Genomic DNA, 19,483 nt, shown 5'->3' on the forward strand with positions numbered 1-19,483 from the left:
GATAACCAGACCTGCCCGCCTTCTCATATGAACACATCGAAATTTTTGTAAAGAAAAGAGTGGCGAGGCGAGATCTCTGAAACCGAGCCAGCTCGGTCGAAAAGGCTCATGTGAAGAGGCCCTAAAGGTCCACGGTCCAAAAGAGCCGGCTGAGTTTATTAATAAGCCTGCTGAGATTTTTCTTAACTACATCCCTGGTGTGATACAGTATATTCTCTGCAGTTTTGTATTCTCTAGGTCAAGTCAGGTAAATTAAAATTGTAGTCACCTTACTTAGGCATTTGGACGAAGGCACGCTCTGAAATCACTGTGACAAAGTAACATGGATAACTAAGCTACTCGGCGAAAATTGGGCAAACCTTACGTCGCATATTAGTAATGTCGGTAGCTTGAAAGGGTTTCAGTAAGACTGACGCAAGCTAAACACCATCCTTCGGTTTGGTCTTAGCTTTTCTCCCTTTGCTTACGTCACCCAAAAGTCTTGCAAGCAATCAACTGCACGTCTGGCTTACACATATCCAGGTGAGAAATTTTGCAAAAGGTCAGGAAATCCAAACAAGAGACAAAACTGAATTACATGTATTTAGTAACGTTTATTGCAAATTGCTGGTAAAAGAATAGAATAGAAAACTGATACCAAATGGCTGCAGGTGATAAATATCTCAGTGCTTCATGTGGCAAGGAGCAAAATATACTTTCCTGAGCAAATGAGACAACTTTTTCTCTTTCACTCAAGCCTAAATTAAAATGTATCTTTTGAGTCTTATAGCAAAGAGATTGCCAGTAATGCTTAAACAGTTGGCTGTCCATTTACCATGTTGTGTTGTACATCAGCGGCAGAAATCCACCCTGAATCGAAATTAGGCGATAGTAAGACAGGACTTTTATTTTTATTCAGTTTTGTAATTTAAGTTTAAAGCTTTGACAGAAGAAAAGACAGCATATACCTCTTTGGCAGTCTTTCTTTTTTCTTTTAAATCACCACGGTTTAAATATTTCACAAAATGCCCGGTTCTTTTCCAACCTGAATATTCATGTTGTGCTATCGCACACACAAGTAATTTCTTAAAACGAAGAACGCTTCACAATACAAAGAATGCGTTTTGCTTATAGTAAGCCTTCGTTGCCGATATTAAATGATATATAGTCGTGTGTCTGTGGAATAAAAACGAACTTTTTTGGTGTCATCAACTGACTTGGTAAGGAAATTCAAAACTAGCCGGGTTAAGCCCTTCGCCAGAACGAATGGCGAAGGTTAGCGCTCGAAACGTCAGCCCTTGAATCTCTTTACAGTGGCCAAATTACCTTATCAACTCGGCTTAAAAAGCGAAACTTAATTGTATTGGATTTCACTCCCCACCGACACAGCACCACAGTTTCTTTAGAAACTCCGTACCCATTAACTGTCTGCAGAATAAGCTAGCTTCGTTCTCAATTATTTTGCTAAGCAAACTCAGGGGCTGTTGTTTCTGCCATTTGTTGTATGTTTTTCTTAAGAATTATGGAACCAATCCGAGTCTAATACCGAGTTACGAGGCCAGGCCATTTGCACGAGCAACGACAATACGTTATTGGCGGACCAACAAAATAGGATTTCGTACAACGTATAGACAGAGCGTTCTATTTTGTATTTAGGATTCATCTAAATTTCTGCACTGAATGGCGAGTTTTTGCGAGATTAAGGATACACCAGTCGTACTTTGTACTGATCAATCGTGATTCGATGCTTGCCGAGCGGCGGAGATTTCGCCTCCTGTAGTTTCCCATTTCCTTACTAGGGCTAAGTAAACGCTCAGTAGGAAATTGGTGGGTTCTCTTTGGCACTTAAACATCCACACTGCAGAGTTAATTCTCTCTGCCATCATTTGTACTCTTTTAGAACTTTTAGAACTTACACGAATCAAAAGTTAACAATAAGATGCATAAAAAAATACGATGTACTTAAAAATACCAAAACATGTTTATTCGAGTTAACGGTGATTACACTTCTTGACTTAGCACGCAATATGAATATATATATTTTGACTCAACAGTCGAGACCCTTGCTTAATATTGACACCACAGTTACTGCTAATATGGATAGCTTGTCATAACGGGTGGTTCACTGGGACCCAGGATCACAATTCAGATCCTAACTCTTCCTCGGTAATATAAACACATCCACCATATGGATAATCTGCTTTGGTCTCATGGGTGTCGATAATAGAGAGATTTAGACTCGCCATTGCGGCAAACGGTAAATTTGAGATTCGTGTTTATGTCTGCTTGAAAAAAGAAAATGAGCACATAGATGAGAATAATGCAAAACAATTTTGGCTTTTGATGCTAACCCAAAATTGCTCATTTTTACGGATAAACTGAAAACAGCGAGCGGCAAATGTAGCCGTAAACACGGCATTTCTACCGTTTGCCTTTTGCCTCAAAGGTAATTCTAAATCTTTCTATTAAGGCGCTTTCAAATGGCAAACAAAAGTTGGCAAATTCGAGTTGAAATTTGCGAAGTTTGCAACAAGAGTTGGAAAATTCTCTTGACATTTTCCTTTTCTGTTGGTAAACGTATGTTTGACGGCGTGCGAAGAACTGTCTAACTCAAGCTGCTCTCTTTTAACCAATCGAATGTAATGTCGCGCTCTTTTATTTCACGTGATGTAACGTCATTTGTGACTAACTGCACGAAAGGGAGACTGAATTAAGACGAGAGAACAGCTTCGTTCAAGTTCATCGAAGAAATTCAAAATAATCCATGTATATGGGACGTGCCAAGAGACGCTATGTTGCTATTTCTTTAGTTTATAATGTTTGTGAAGGTTTGACGTGTGAAAGAAAGCGTTTTCTGTTTATAGTTTTCCAACTCGAGTTTGTAATTTTTTGTTTGCCACGTGAAGAAGCACAGTGATGCCTTTAAAGAGGTCAGACTGCTTCTCACTCTTGTCGGTTACAAAATCATCAGTAAAACTTAGCATTTACCATACAAAAGGAAACACGAGAGACAACTTCAAAACACACAAGCCAAGTACGTGAACTTAGCAAATTAAGTCATCTCATCTACTCTCTGTCAGTAAGACTAAAGAATTTTAGTATTATCATTCCTTTTTGCATGTTGAATTACGTTTCTGTAGATTCAGCGAAATGCGGTTAATATATTGTTGTACGTCATTACAGCAATGTATTAAGGTATTTGAAATTAACACAAAATGAGAGTAAAAGGTTGAGATAGACTACTTCTCACTCTTGTCGGTTACAACATCATATTTACCATACAAGAGGAAACACAATCGATAACTTCAAAACACACAAGCCAAGTACGTGAACTTAGCAAATTAAGTCATCTCATCTACTCTCTGTCAGAAAGACTAAAGAATTTTAGTGTTATCATTCCTTTTTGCATGTTTAATTACGTTTCTGTAGATTCAGCGGAAAGCGGTCAATATGTTGTTGTTCTTCAGGATAGCAATGTATTAAGGTATTTGAAATTAACACAAATTGAGAGTAAAAAGTGCAGATAATGAAACATGAAAGAGAAACTAAAATAAGGTAAAACAACGAAGAGCTGATGCCTCGTATATTTAAGTTCTTTCAGACGTACATGTAGGCTAGCATACTAAAAGGACGGTCGATAGTACACTTATGAGAGCTCGAAAGTTGAAGTAAAAAAAGTAAAGTAAAAAAAAAAAAGAGTTGACGAAGTGGAAATTAACGCTCAACGTTTATTAACCCTCCACAAAATTAACGCAGCTGAAACGGAAAGAAGCGTTCATTTAAATTTCTTGAAGAAAAGTATTTAACCGCATGAAAATTGACAACAAAATCAAAATACTGCTAAACCCCTAAATACGCGAGTAATGTCTGTTATTTTCAAGTTTTCTAGAGCCACACCTTACTAACACTACAAATGTAACACACTTTCACGTCACCACGTCTGCAACGGGATCTAATCCTGCCTACAAAAATAAAGAGATAAATACATAAGTAAGTAAATAAGTAAGCAAATAAATAATTAATTTAAAGACAGGCAGGAAGAGAGACAGACAGACAGAGGAACGGACGGACGGAAAGACAGGCATGTAGCAGACACTCGGCAGGGGCACCCAACGGATCGTTTCGGTAAATTACCTATTCGGAAGGACCTTAAACTCCTACAATTTTCTGAAGGGAATTTTCACCTCGCACGTTCCTGATATGGGAAATTTAAGGCCTAGTGTCTTCGGGTTGATAAAAATTTGGTTTCGGGTGCCGAAAAAAGGTCAGCTAAGATTTTCGGAAAGGTAATAAGACCTAAAGTTTTCGGGAAATGGACAAAGGTGCCCTAGTAATTTCGAAAAGACTCAAGTTCCCCTAGAATGACCGAATAGATAAAAATATTATATAGCGCGGCCTGAAATGAACCTACAGAGGTTTAAAGGCACTCCAGATAGCCTAAAATTGCGTTTCAAAGGATCTAGGAGAAAACTGTCGTTGGGTGCCCCTGAATCGGGCATGTAGGTAGCGAGGTATAACATCAAGAACATAAAGCGAGGTGTAACCCGTGGTGGACAGTCAATTCGCTTCAACGTGATGGATTTATCTCGTTACATGACGGCTTTAATATAACTCTTCCAGAGTTTTTATTACAATCAAATTGGTAAGAAACGATTAATCTTGCTTCGTGGAGAAATTTCAAAGTGATAGTTATTTCATTTCCTGGTTTGTTGCTAAGATTTGTTGATGACATGTTCGATTGAAATATGGCCGTGTTAGTCGAATTTCACAACTTTCACTTCTCACTTGCAGAACAGAAACTGGATTGCGGCCAAATGTTTTAACAGATTTTCGTAGACAATGGATGGAACTTTCCACTGATTTGTGGTAGAGCCTGTGAGTACGAGCCACTTTTGCAATTTATTCCTTTAAACTTGGGCTAAATCGCATGTTGCGGTAAGTGCTCAAAGTAGGTAACTCTTTGTGTCCTCTGATTTATCACAGTAATTAAGGAGGCTCGTAAGGGTTTTTCATTGTTGTAATGTTTGTGAAACGCTGAAAGATTACAAAAAATTGTTTCTGATCATGTGGACAAACTATAAACATCTTTGTAACTCAGTTTGTTGGGCAATACTTTAAAGGAAGGCCTGACGTCATTGTGGTTACCATGGCAACAGGTCAGGTCCACAAAAGGGCCTCAAACTTTCAATTTTTGCCAAGTACTTCAAGAACTAAGTCGGTGACCTACCGTGTTTATTCCCTTGTTGGAAAGCACCCTAAATTCTTAACTCGTTTGGAAATATGAAAAAAAGTTGTCTAGTTGATCTTGTGTTATTTCAGAAAAAGGCATTTTTTTCACCTAGAAAATTTTCTATTAAATAAACCTCTCCCAAACATTTTTGTAAGTGGCATACTGATTGTGGCATGCATGCCAAAAATCAAGTTAGGTCACCTCGTAAAATTTCGAAATAAAAACAAATGTTTTCTCAGCTTTTATTTCCAGTTCGCGCGAATTTACGTTGCATTCTTACTTCCGGTGTTGGCACACGCGACTTTGGATAGACATTTTGATTCATTCAGCTGACGCCAACACCTTAGTTATGGCGTGGGTGCGTCACGCGCGCACACGGGTCTAGAAAGCCTTTCGAGCCTCCTTAAAGATTATGATTGTAATTTATCAAATTGTAATTTGTGAAGGTTCATCGTTTATAATTAGCGAATTAGGAAGTTTTCAGTGATCTGTATTCTCCAGAACTAACAGCTGCAACTGGGCTACTTGCAAAATTCACGATCTCGCCAGTGGGTTTCGAGCACAGCCCGGGGTGCAAAAAGATCGAATCACAAAATTTTATGAAAATTAAATCTCTCCGTTCGTATTTCATATATGTTATCTCCTTGCCGAGAAAAGTTGATGGAAGTGTTATCAGCGAGATCTACTTTTTGGATAAAAATTGAATTTGATGTTCTTAGGAATAGTCGCTCCAAACGATGAATATTAAACCAACAATACCGATGAATTTGATTACTAAGGCACAAGGTGAATATTTAACGAAAAAATAAATTACAATTGTAAAATTTCATCTATTCAAGTAAAGCTTAAAATTAGAGGTAAGGTTTAAAAATACCAGGAGCTTCTAAATGTCTGCAAAGACGAGCAGGGTTGGCGCTGTGATGAGAGCACTCCCCTCCCACCAATATGGCCAGGGTTTAATTCCCGGAGTTTACCTGAGTTTATTGTTGGTTCTCATCAATTCTCCGAGGGTTTTTCTCTTGGTACTCCGGTTTTCCTCCGTCCACAAAAACTTACATTTTCCAAGTTCAAATTCGACCTGAAAAAAGCGCGCGAAGAGCTACCCTGCGTATGTGCTACTGAAATTCCCATTTATTTTTATTTATTCATTTATACGTACCGATAACTACCGTCATTAATTTTGTAGCAAGGACAATATGCTTCATCTTCCAGCACTTTCTTTACCAGTATTAAATATTTTTAAAAAGTCAATATGAGAAAATATATCAACACTACCCGTGACCTCACACCGACATATAAAAAGCAGCACATAAAACAAGCCGCTGCAGAAGCCTTGGTTATTTTTGACGATGTTTCACTTTTTTTTTTTTTTTTCATTATTCCTTGTTCCCTGGTACCCAAAAGCACTGAAAGATTTATGAGATTTTACTTTCTCCAGTTCTAACCTCACACTCCACAATAACGGAGATGACACGCTGGAGGTCTTTTCAACTCGTAAACGTAGTACGCGCCACAGTTGCGAACACGGATGGTAGTTGACCACCGGCAGCAGTTATTACTCCAGTGAAAGCAGACTTTGGCGTTGGTAATTTGACCAGAGGAAGGGAGACGGCCTGAGAGCCACCCTGGTGCATGCGTCCCACAGCGATTCGTTGGTACACAACTAGTGGGCATCCGGTTTCCTGATGCTCCTGAGAATCTGTACCACTTAGTCGACAATTCACTGTCACATCTGTATGGTGGTCGGCTGTATCTTTGTGCTCTCGTGGGATCGTTAAGCATTGTGTAGCTTCTACATTCTACAATTCGAAATGAAAAAGATCAGTTAATCATTACGCGGCTTCTTGAAATTTTAATTCCAAAAGAATTCATCAACATTAAATACCTCATTTTTACTGTGGGGTACATTTAGAAAGTATAGCTCTTATGAGATCTTAATTAGTAAGAACTGACTAATGTTCTATTGGATGCAGAGAGTTTATTCCATGATTGTAGGAAGTTTGATTACGATTATGGAGTTGACGAATCCAGTAGCGCACATGGTGTCATTGGCAAATAATTCTGGAAATACTTGTCAGTCAGTGGTGTGGGACAGTAGTAAAAGATGTTGAAAATGCAGCGATATTTCTCGTGTAGTATCGGACACGTGAATCGTAGGAAAATTGCTTAATTTTTTCTGCAAGGAGGGAGTTCTTAAAGCAAACTACTCGTCATAATGTTGGGTAACGTGAAGAAAGTTTGACTTAAGTCAGAATTGTATGGAATTAAAACAGGTGTGAAAACTATTACATAATTAGTGGTCTTTAATTATGGAATTCCATGAAGTGCCCAGAGAGATTGCTCGCGTAGTTATTTTCATAACAAGTCATCTCTGATGACCTAAAAAGTCATCAAAGAAAACAAAAATAACAACTACAAGAACAACAAGAATAACAGTTGAACATGCAAAGTCTTAACACTTGGCGTATGAGAAGAGCAACACTGTGAAATCTCGATTTTAAAGGATACCCTAACCTGCTAACATCATGTTGAGAAAGTTATTTTTTCACAGGCATTTTCTTCAGTGATAACAGCTTTTCTTGATACTAAAGCTTCGTGATATTTACTTGTTTTGGACTAACTTGATAACGGATATAAATATGCAACTTCAAAAAAAAAAAAAAAAAAAAAAAGAAAGGAAAGGTATGGTAGCATTATATACTATCTGTTTCTTGATTAGTCTAATTTGATAACAACTTGTACTATTTACCTGGTGGAGAGGGCGAAACACCTGAAGCAGAAAACAAAAGAAAATCGTGTGAGAAGGTTAGAGTTTTTAAGGGATACTTCCAGGTAGTTTTATTATCTAACGAAATAAACACGTCTCATTCCTTAAGGTTACAATCCAACATGAGCAGAGGCAAAAAAACTGGATTTTCAATGTGGCAAACCCTACTGAAATGATTATGTGAATAAATGATTGAGAAGGACAACGTATAATTCCACAAGCTAAGTGAACTTGTCTGGATCACCCAATGAGAACATTAAAGTAAACAGTGAATTAAAATGTGTTTTCCTGGGTTCTCAGATCGTTTGGTGGCTTTTCAAAGCCACTTTTTTTGTAAGCAAATTCCTTTTCGTCTGGTCGGATGCTAAATTAGTTAAAAATGTAAGTTGCCCAACGTTTTATAAAACCAAATCTTCTTCAGTTCCCGAATTTAGGAGATGTTGTTAGCTGTACGCATCAGTGCTAGCCGGCCTTTTTTTTTTTTTCATTATTAGCGACATATTTAGTGCCCCTTCTACAACAAAAGAATTAAATTTTGAGCGAACATTTTAGCACTGACAACTTTAGATATTCTTTTAGTAAATTCTAATTTCTGAGGCAATTAAGATGTTCCGAACATGCGGATATCCACCGAATTAATTTGCTGGGTGCCCGTAATTTCTTTGCTTCGATTTGGAAAAATGTTCCTGGAATTGTAATTCATGTATTAGTAATCGCAATGTTCTTTTGAATATTCTGTCTCAACCTGAATTTCCACAATAACGGAGATGACACGCTGGAGGTCTTCTCAACTCGTAAACGTAGAACGCGCCACAGTTGCGAACACGGATGGTAGTTGACCAGCGGCAGCAGTTATTACTCCAATGAAAGCAGACTTTGGCGTTGGTAATTTGACCAGCGGAAGGGTGACGGCCTGAGAGCCACCCTGGTGCATGTGTTCCACAGCGATTTGTTGGTACACAACTAGTGGGCATCCGGTTTCCTGATGCTCCTGAGAATCTGTACCACCTAGTCGCCAGTCCATTGTCACATCTGTATGGTGGTCGGTTGTATCCTTGTGCTCTCGAGGCATCGTTAAGCACTATGTGGCCATTGCTTCTGCATTCTACAATTCGAAATAGAAAAACAAAACCATGCTATTACCACGCACTGACCAGGGTTTTATATATTGCTCATTTGAGGGTCCCCCTTGTAGATTTAGGGAGGGCATTTTTTTACGTCTTGGTTGATTTTCTAAGCCTCTGCAACTCATTTTATGATTTACGATTCCTATACTTTTTTATATTATTGTGCGTTTTATGGCTGTGATTTAACGCCGGAGAAGAGATGTGGTTGCTTGCTCTTTATTCAAAAGTTTTTGTTTCCTTGTGAAATCAACAAGAATAACACTAGAACATGACAAGTCTTAATGCTGGCGTATGAGAAGAGTAACACAGAGAAATCTCGAGTTTAAAGGATACCCAACCTGCTAACATCATGTAGAGAAACGGTTTTTTTCCAAGACATTTTCCTCAGTGATAACAGCTTTTCTTGATACTAAAGCTTCGTGATATTTACTTGTTTTGGACTAACTTGATAACAGAGATAAATAGGAACCTTTTTTTAAAAAAAAAAAAAAAAAAAGAAAAGGTATGGTAGCATTATATACTATCTGTTTCTTGATTAGTCTAATTTGATAACAACTTGTACTATTTACCTGGTGGAGAGGGCGAAACACCTGAAGCAGAAAACAAAAGAAAATCGTGTGAGAAGGTTAGAGTTTTTAAGGGATACTTCCAGGTAGTTTTATTATCTAACGAAATAAACACGTCTCATTCCTTAAGGTTACAATCCAACATGAGCAGAGGCAAAAAAACTGGATTTTCAATGTGGCAAACCCTACTGAAATGATCATGTGAATAAATGATTGAGAAGGACAACATATAATTCCACAAGCTAAGTGAACTTGTCTGGATCACCCAATGAGAACATTAAAGTACACAGTGAATTAAAATGTGTTCTCCTGGGTTCTCAGATCGTTTGGTGGCTTTTCAAAGCCACTTTTTTTGTAAGCAAATTCCTTTTCGTCTGGTCGGATGCTAAATTAGTTAAAAATGTAAGTTGCCCAACGTTTTGTAAAACCAAATCTTCTTCAGTTCCCGAATTTAGGAGCTGTTGTTAGCTGTACACATTAGTGCTAGCCGGCCTGTTTTTCCATTATTAGCGACATATTTAGTGCTCCTTCTACAACAAAAGGAATAAGGTTTGAGCGAACATTTTAGAAATGACAACTTTAGATATACTTTCAGTAAATTCTAATTTCTGAAGCAATTAAGATGTTCCGAACATACGGATATCCACCGAATTAATTTGCTGGGTGCCCGTAATTACTTTGCTTCGATTTGGAAAAATGTTCCTGGAATTGTAATTCATGTATTAGTAACCGCAATGTTCTTTAGAATATTCTCATGTGTTCTTAGATCGTTTTGTAGCTTTTCAAAGCAATTTTTTTGCAAGCAAATTCTTTTTCGTGTGGTCGGATGCTAAATTAGTTGAAAATGTAAGTTGCCCAACGTTTTATGAAACCGCATCTTATTCAGTTCCCGAATTTAGGAGCTGTTGTTGGCTGTACGCATATGCTAACCGGACTCTTTGTGGATTATTAGCGACATATTTAGTGCCTCTTCTACAACAAAAAGAATAAGTTTTGAGCGAACATTTTAGCAATGACAACTTTATATATTCTTATAGTAAATCCTAATTTCTGAGGCAATTCAGATGTTCCGAACATGCGGATATCCACCGAATTAATTTGCTGGGTGCCCGTAATTTCTTTGCTTCGATTTGGAAAAATGTTCCTGGAATTCTAATTCATGTATTAGTAAGGGCGATGTTCTTTTGGATATTCTGTCTCAACCTGAATTTCCACAATAACGGAGATGACACGCTGGAGGTCTTTTGAACTCGTAAACGTAGAACGCGCCACAGTTGCGAACACGGATGTAAGTTGACCAGCGGCAGCAGTTATTACTCCAGTGGAAGCAGACTTTGGCGTTGGTAATTTGACCAGAGGAAGGGAGACGGCCTGAGAGCCACCCTGGTGCATGCGTCCCACAACGATTCGTTGGTACACAACTAGTGGGCATCTGGTTTCCTGATGCTCCTGAGAATCTGTACCACCTAGTCGCCAGTCCATTGTCACATCTGTATGGTGGTCGGTTGTATCCTTGTGCTCTCGAGGCATCGTTAAGCACTATGTGGCCATTGCTTCTGCATTCTACAATTCGAAATAGAAAAACAAAAACCATGCTATTACCACGCACTGACCGGGGTTTTATATATTGCTCATTTGAGGGTCCCCCTTGTAGATTTAGGGAGGGCATTGTTTTACGTCTTGATTTATTTTCTAACCCTCTGCAACTCGTTTTATGATCTACGATTCTTATTCATTTTTATATTATTGTGCGTTTTACGGTTGGGATTTAACGCCGGAGAAGAGATGTGGTTGCTTGCTCTTTATTCAAAAATTTTTCATTTCTTGTGAAATCAACAAGAATAACACTTGAACATGACAAGTCTTAACGCTGGCGTATGGGAAGAGTAACACAGAGAAATCTCGAGTTTGGAGGATACCCAACCTGCTAACATCATGTAGAGAAAGTTATTTTCCAAGGCATTTTCTTTAGTGATAACAGCTTTTCTTGATACTAAAGCTTCGTGATATTTCCTTGATTTGGACTAACTTGATAACAGATATAAATATGCAACTTTGTATTAAAAAAAAAAGAAAAGTTATGATAGCATTATATACTATCAGTTTCTTGATTAGTCTACTTTGAGAACAGCTGGTACTATTTACCTGGTGGAGAGGGCGAAACACCTGAAGCTAAAAACAAAAGGAAATCGTGTGAGAAGATTTGACTTTGTAGGACAACATATAATTCCACAAGCTATAGTGAACTTGTCTGGATCACCCAATTAGAACATTTAAGCAAACCATGAGTTAAAATGTGTTCTCCTGTGTTCTTAGATCGTTTTGTGGCTTTTCAAAGTCATGTTTTTGTTAGCAAATTCCTTTTCGTCCGGTCGGATGCTAAATTAGTTGAAAACGTAATTTGCCCAACGTTTTATGAATCCCAATCTTTTTTAGTTCCTGAATTTAGGAGCTGTTGTTGGCTGTACGCATATGCTAGCCGGCCTCTTTTTGCATTATTAACGACATATTTAGTGCCCCTTCTTCAACAAAAGGAGTACGTTTTGAGTGAACATTTTAGCAATGACAACTTTAGATATTCTTTTAGTAAATTCTAATTTCTGAGGCAACTAAGATGTTTCGAACATGCGGATATCCACCGAATTAATTTGCTGGGTGCCCGTAATTTCTTTGCTTCGATTTGGAAAAATGGTCCTGGAATTGTAATTCATGTATTAGTAACCGCAATGTTCTTTTGAATATTCTATCTCAACCTGAATTTCCACAATAACGGAGATGACACGCTGGAGGTCTTTTCATCTGGTAAACGTAGAACGCGCCACAGTTGCGAACACGGATGTAAGTTGACCAGCGGCAGCAGTTGTTACTCCAGTGAAAGCAGACTTTGGCGTTGGTAATTTGACCAGAGGAAGGGAGACGGCCTGAGAGCCACCCTGGTGCATGCGTCCCACAACGATTCGTTGGTACACAACTAGTGGGCATCTGGTTTCCTGATGCTCCTGAGAATCTGTACCACTTAGTCGCCAGTCCATTGTCACATCTGTATGGTGGTCGGTTGTATCCTTGTGCTCTCGAGGCATCGTTAAGCACTATGTGGCCATTGCTTCTGCATTCTACAATTCGAAATAGAAAAACAATAACCATGCTGTTACCACGCACTGACCGGGGTTTTATATATTGCTCATTTGAGGGTCCCCCTTGTAGATTTAGGGAAGGCATTGTTTTACGTCTTGGTTTATTTTCCAGGCCTCTGCAACTCATTGGATGATTTATGATTCTTATATTTTTTTATATTATTGTGCGATTTATGGTTGGGATTTAACGCCGGAGAAGAGATGTGGTTTCTTGCTCTTTACTCAAAAGTTTTTGTTCCCTTGTGAAAATCTCGCGACGGAAATGGACGATAGTTTCTTCGATATCATCATCAGTAACAACTTTTTTCTTGCGAAGATTTTCAAATAGGTGCAGTTAGAGTCGATATATATCAATATTAATGTTAGGTTAGAATGAGAAATGAACAATGAAATATCAAATGGAATATTAGGTTAGAATTACTGGCTCAAATACCTAAAAAGGGGTGTGTGTGGAGGGGGGGAGGGGTTGTCGGATTTATGTCTATATTTTGGTTCTTTTACATCACTTATACATTAGTTGGTATAGTTTGAAAGTGTTATACCACCATAGTCACTGTCGCGCTCAGATTTAACGCACCAGTAATATCGTTGATTTCAAAGAAGGTGCAAGACAAACGAGACATTTAGCTTTCACTTGTATGGTGTTATTGCACCGGTGTTTTAAATTGGAAAGCAGTTATAACTGTATTTTGGTGACGCTTTAATTTGCTCTTCTTGTATCTTGAAAACAAGCGTTAAGTTCTGAGCATCGAACGTAAGTCAACGATGTAGCAAATTAAGAATAGAAACATCTTTGCATAATCTAAGAAGCAAAAGAAGGTGCTTGCGTACAAATGAATTTGATACGAAAATGGTCTAAATTCGAGACTTTCGGAGGGCATTATCTGTGATCCCCCATCAAAAAAATAGTCATCGTCTTCTGAAGAGTACACCACCTCTTTTCCAATCTGGAGAGCAGATGTCCTTTGCAGAAAAGACGCAGAGGCGTCGGCTCCAAAAGGTTTTGCAATGTTCCAAATCTTGGGACGTGTAATGGGTACCTGAGTGCTTTATAAGTTACATATCTGTTTCATAATTACTTATGAAAAAGAAGGAGATCCGCCTCGGTAATTTGTAGGCGTGATTTGCATCAGAGTGAGGTTTTCTCTGTGTGTTTTAAGACTGTCGAGTACTCTAGCGTAGCTTTACCGCTGGAAACTCAAAACTTATTTTTCTCCTAGGCAGAATTATCAGCTTTAGTTCAAGTACCTGAAATTCGACACGTGTCATTACGGTATAGTACTCCAGTTTCCCACAGTCGCCCGTAGAAAACGTTTTAATTTTACAATTCCAGTTCTAGCCTATTAAAACGTATTCTGAGACACGTATAAATCACGTTAGTTTTATTGCATGATATAAAGAAATCACTTGATAATAAATTTCATTGCTTACGTACCTGGTGCACCTGGACTCGGCGGTCCTGAAAAAGATAAAGACATTACTCCACCTCTTCATCTAAAAATATTTTTCGGTGTAGGGTGTTAGGACACACTGCCAAGTTTGCATGCTTGCAAGCTTTATCCCTTTAACCGCATAAATCCCTAGTTTTTCAAGCCTAGTGTGATTTTTAAGAGTGCATGCATTACCTCATTATTCCTTATGCCTGTGTCTCAACTTAGATGACCAATCAATGTAGCCCTTCAAACGGGCGATGCTCATACAAAAGCAATCTTCTTCAATTTCGATTATTTCATAGAGCAATAAGAGAGCCCATTAGAGTAAACGAAAATGGCCTTTCTTTGGCGGTGGGGTAAAAGAAGCCGTTTTATGTACCTCCTCCACATTCCTTTTTGTACAGAAGGTTTGCCTGTCGCGCATCGATGGCACTTAAGCCGTTTCTCTGTCCTATGACGGCCTGGAAATTAAAGGATTCTCATTAGCTCCAAGAGAGAAAGATTGTTTTAGGTTAAAATAAATTGGAAAAAAAAATAAAACAAACAAATCATTTCTCTAATCCTTTTCAGGCTGCCCCCTCCAGGGTCAAGAAAAGATACTCAAGGAACAAAAATCTTGTGATAGTCATAGAATAGTCATAAACTTTTTATCAAGTGACGGAAACTTTAAATCTCAACCTCAAGGTTAGTGAAGAACTAGAGAATTATGTTTTGGGGTAGCCACTTGGTTTGTGAGAGGATAGAATAAATTTTGTGTATTCGTCACCGGAATCGTTGCCAAATGATTTGTCATGGTGAAAATTGCTCTGTAAAATATACTGCGAGGTCAGTGAAAACTTGGGAAGAAATTTTTATTCTGGTGAGTGACAACCGGGCATTCATTGATTGACTTTAAAGTGTCCTAAGGTCAGACTGTGTGCAGCGCATTTGATTGTCAATGTATTTAGCGCTTTAGTGCGTGTTGGGAACACTGTAAATGACTGAAAGAAATAATTATTACAACCTAAATATAAACTAACTGACCAACTAGCAGGAAGGTCTTACCAGCTGGCTATTTCCAAAACGTAGCTGAGGATATGAACAGGGACTAGTGAGATACAATTCGGATGCAGAGATCAGAGCGGGAGGACTTAAACCTGGGACCTCCAGGTCACATGTCCGCGCTTCTAACCACAGGGCACGCTTCTTCCCCTTCCCCGCATGAAACTATTCCGAAAATTTTGACAATCTTTAACTGCTGCTGTTAGAGATAAATATTTTGTAGCATTCCTCTTTCATACCATGTAAACCGTGCTTTACCTTTGTCCTATCATAGCGGTAAAAGGGGCTACACCAGCTATTTTTGGAATTACTTTAAAAAGCTGATCATCAAGAACTAGAATCGAAGTAAACCCAATAATTAATCTAAATGGGCCATTTTTTTTCTCTGCTTATTTTGTGAAGCCGTGTAAGTATCTCTCTTTCTGGCTACAGCAGGCAAGGATGGAAATAGACTACGTTTAACTTTTTCAAGTATTTTATAATTGAAAAAGTAATATATAGTTATAATTAGAACCTTCTCAGAATCCTTTGCATTTGAAAAATCTTAAATGCTTCATAACTTTGTCAAATTGACACAACATGGGAATAAGACTTGCCATAAAATATTATTCATATCAAATTTAGTGTCATGACGTCATCGGTCACATGACCACACGCGAAAGGTGTTTAAACTCATTTCGAACACGACATCTATCAATACGAAAATAATCGATGTAGTCAGAAAGAGATTGTTGTGAAGTATATGCCGTAGTAACATACCCCTGACTGCTTTACTACAATGGTGGGCTGTCCGTTGATGGAGAATGCTTTCTTTCCATAATGCATCAAGCTTTTGTAGTCGTATGGGGTTCCAAGTGAATCAATAATCGATCTGGGATACTTCTTAAAATTATGTCTCCTATCTGAAAGAAATTACTCAGATCATTATGCTGCTTATTTCTAGACGATTCAACCAAAATGAAAACGAAGGAGTGAAGCTTAGTCAATTTAAAATAATCGAAAAGCGGACTTCTTGTGTCATGCAAAACTGGATCTTTTCTGAATTTATTTTTCTATCTTGTTGAAGAACACCGTGCTTTGGTGAATAATGGACTTTGAACCTTGACTGATGACAGTTGACAAAAAAACAATTTGAGCCTCTTCTGTCGCCAGGTAACTTTCTCTCAACAAGAGTGACGGAACGATTAAATGAAATTAACTGAAAGGGTCCATACATACTTTGAGGTATGTTTCTCCATATTATTGTGACGTAATTATCTCTGTCAGGGCGAGATTGTTCGTGGAAGAAACCAAGAGCATGTGCTGCAGAGAGAAACGTTTTCATTAATACCAAGCCGGAAAGAACGAGGAAAATGTTAGATAAACAATGACATAAAAGTTGGTAACATTCGTGACATCACTGATTTGATGTTCAAATGGAAAATGCATTGAGGTTTTCCTGCGTTATCGTACGATTTATGTATTCTTCAAATTTTCTTAGATATTTAATTTGGTCGCGGGTTTGAAGAAGAGGGGTTCATTAACAATTGAAATAAACCATGAACGAATTGATGCGTGACACTTGGAATTGTGAAAGTGGTGGGATTGATATTGTTATAAATATCGAGAAGTGTCAGAAATGTTATTGAAAAACACAAGAACAACAACAATTATCATTTACCAATTAATTCCACGAGCGCGCGTTGGTTATAAGATGATAGATAGCCAACGAGGTGGAGCGCTGAGAGGGCTTTCATCTTTAATTACATCCATTTCGAAATCACTGGTGATCCTTGGAATCTGATTGGTCCAAAATGGCGCAATTTATTCCCAAATTGCACCATTTTTTGCTCTAAATCGCATCCTTTCTTTAGCCCATCAAAATGGAATTGAATAGGCCTTATCACGGCTTTCGACGCCATTTTGACGGGTAGGCAACAGTGTTTGTATGGAAATCCAATGTCAAATAATTTTTATAAAACATCGCTTCTGAAAAATTCATGAATTGGAAACTTTTGGCACTAGGAAAAGGATTTTAAGAACAAAATTGGAGGGATGTAGCTGTGACAGAAAGCGTCCTGTTGTGTTTTGAACTTTCCATACATTTGTCTCTATAGCGAACCAGCCGTGAACTGCTACTAAAAATAGTTCGCGGGAAAAAATACAGGGAAATGTATGGAAAGTTCAAAACACGACTGGACGCTTTCTGTCACAGCTACATTCCTTCAATTTTTTCCTTAAAATCCTCTTCCTAGTGCCGAAAGTTTCCAATTCATGAATTTTTCAGAAGCGATGTTTTATGAAAATTATTTGACATCGGATTTCCATACAAACACTGTTATTTCAAGCCTGTTTGCCTACCCGTCAAAATGGCGTCGAAAACCGTGATAAGGCCTATTAACACAAATAGAATATTAATATTGACAATGATACTCTGTGATTTCAAAATGGATGTAATTAAGTGGTAATTGAACTGAGTGGAGTGCAATTTTGGTCTGAAATCATACTTGTGATTTCAAATCAAACTCGCGCTGCGCGCTCGTTTGATTTTGAAATCACGCGTATGATTTCAGACCAAATTGCACTCCATTCAGTTCAATTACCAATATATATCCAACAAGCTCGAGTGGAATAATTGTTTTATTAAAAACCTTAACCCTTTAAATACCAGGTGTGTGCTATTTTTTTCAAAGACTTTTTGGCAATAAATAGTCTGAACCACTTAATTTCTCCATAAATGGAGATGAAATATAAATATCTGCGGTCTTAAGAAACTGTGGGATCAGGCTAAATTGTCACGTGACGCAAATGACGGTTGTTGTTTGTTCGAGTGAGTGCACGAGTACGAATCTGGTAAAATCATCGCTTTATAAGTGTTTTTCGAGCCATTTTCCTCTGCAGAATCCTCCATTCTGGCATCATTAAGCTAACCTCGAGGTTTTCTGTCAACTAGACTTTTCATTTTTGAACAAATTATTTGGATTAAAAATTGACGATAAATAAGTGTAATTATTTGGCCGAAAAATTGGCATTTAGGACTTTGTTGCCAAACAAACGGTGATATGCAGCGGAAATCGGGAGGTGTAGTCGGTTTGCTGGGTTTGATGATGGCAGTATACATCAGCTGGTGCCATTCACACATTATCATGACGTTGTAGCTTAAGTTAATCAAGGAGCAATTCATAGAAGCTAGAACGGTGTTTTCGTTGCATGTATGTGTTGTTGGGATGAAAAGGGTTAAAACAATTTAAAGGCGGCTACTTCTCAGGCATGGTAAATAGGCTCATATACCATGGCCGCTAAGCCAATAAAATCCTTAAGATTACATTATACGGTGATCCAATTTTTTGATAATCATTATTATAAGTAATCGCATGAAACCCAGGAAAGTTAAGGATTAACTTTCCAGAGTATTTTCGAATTTTTCATAAACTACTCGAGAAGGGAACTTACTCTTTTCGTGAGGTTGCAAGAAGATGCGAAGAAGAGGTTGCTGGTTCATGAATGATTATTTTTGTGAACCCTGCAAATCCACCCAGGTGTCTAGACAATGGAGGGTTAGTGTAAATTATCGTTTACTGTTTCGATTTTAACGCGGTAATCTTAGGACGCAGAAACCGATCAATTTCAGAAACAGCACGCTCAACCAATCAAAAGCGTGGAATTGTACCACTCGGTGAATCAAGGGGGAGTTACAAATATTGTCCTTAATAGAAAGAACATGTTTCCTTCATCCCAGCCAATCAGCATTCAGTAAGATTTCTTCTAACTACTTTATGGGTGAATTAAACACTTACCAATTTCATGGGCTACAATCCCTCTTGTCCAGCATCCACTGGCAAGATTAATATTTTGGCGTTTTCCTACTCTTCCCACATACGATGAACAGCTGGAGAAAAAGGTGTAGTAGGTTATCTTTAAGGGTAAGGTACGACAATTAAAGGAGAGGGTCTGTTTAATAAAATACGCATTTTAACGAAAACATTTTTTCACACACTATTGTCATGAAACTTACAGATATCAGGAAAAAAAACCGGTCGTCGGATTTTAAAATTATGGGCGATTTTTTTTAAATAACGTTAAAAAAAATATTCCAATGTGTCAATTGTTTTAACAGCCATAAAAACAACACCTTCTGAAAGTACAAACATTCAAAGAAATCGGATAATTTTTTTTTTACCAAAAAGTGCGATTTAAAAATGTAACCAACGCGCCAATTAATAGACT

The 19,483-nt window shown here is 38.0% G+C and overlaps 2 protein-coding genes and 1 long non-coding RNA gene across 4 annotated transcripts in view; 1 reads left to right on the forward strand and 2 right to left on the reverse strand.

The window, feature by feature from the left end:
- Positions 1-1,949: 1,949 nt before the first annotated feature.
- LOC146471465 (uncharacterized) overlaps positions 1,950-19,483 on the reverse strand; it is a 28,572-nt gene continuing 11,038 nt past the window's right edge. Inside the window, exons 4-16 of one of the 2 annotated variants that reach the window (XM_085119942.1) lie at positions 19,054-19,145; positions 16,496-16,579; positions 16,037-16,179; positions 14,616-14,697; positions 14,239-14,262; positions 12,423-12,782; positions 11,815-11,835; positions 10,873-11,232; positions 9,673-9,693; positions 8,722-9,081; positions 7,959-7,979; positions 6,655-7,008; positions 1,950-3,937 (exon numbers count right to left, since the gene is read on the reverse strand). In XM_085119942.1, the coding sequence (XP_084976068.1) occupies positions 6,656-7,008; positions 7,959-7,979; positions 8,722-9,081; positions 9,673-9,693; positions 10,873-11,232; positions 11,815-11,835; positions 12,423-12,782; positions 14,239-14,262; positions 14,616-14,697; positions 16,037-16,179; positions 16,496-16,579; positions 19,054-19,145 (1,921 nt within the window). In that variant the 3' untranslated portion in view covers positions 1,950-3,937; position 6,655. The remainder of the gene's footprint in view (positions 3,938-6,654; positions 7,009-7,958; positions 7,980-8,721; positions 9,082-9,672; positions 9,694-10,872; positions 11,233-11,814; positions 11,836-12,422; positions 12,783-14,238; positions 14,263-14,615; positions 14,698-16,036; positions 16,180-16,495; positions 16,580-19,053; positions 19,146-19,483) is intronic. The other variant, XM_085119941.1, reaches the window with a different exon arrangement.
- The window catches only part of LOC146471466 (uncharacterized), an 81,678-nt gene continuing 68,267 nt past the window's right edge, over positions 6,073-19,483 (reverse strand). The window contains exon 10 of the mRNA XM_085119947.1: positions 6,073-6,089. The gene's annotated coding sequence lies outside the window, so the exon portion shown is untranslated. The remainder of the gene's footprint in view (positions 6,090-19,483) is intronic.
- Positions 19,036-19,483, forward strand: part of LOC146471467 (uncharacterized) — an 84,148-nt gene continuing 83,700 nt past the window's right edge. The window contains exon 1 of the long non-coding RNA XR_014866661.1: positions 19,036-19,157. This is a non-coding gene — a long non-coding RNA (uncharacterized LOC146471467). The remainder of the gene's footprint in view (positions 19,158-19,483) is intronic.

The sequence above is a fragment of the Pavona decussata genome, unplaced genomic scaffold (genome assembly GCF_977016875.1).
Source record: "Pavona decussata unplaced genomic scaffold, jaPavDecu1.1 SCAFFOLD_102, whole genome shotgun sequence".
In the NCBI taxonomy this organism is placed as follows: Eukaryota; Metazoa; Cnidaria; class Anthozoa; order Scleractinia; family Agariciidae; genus Pavona; species Pavona decussata.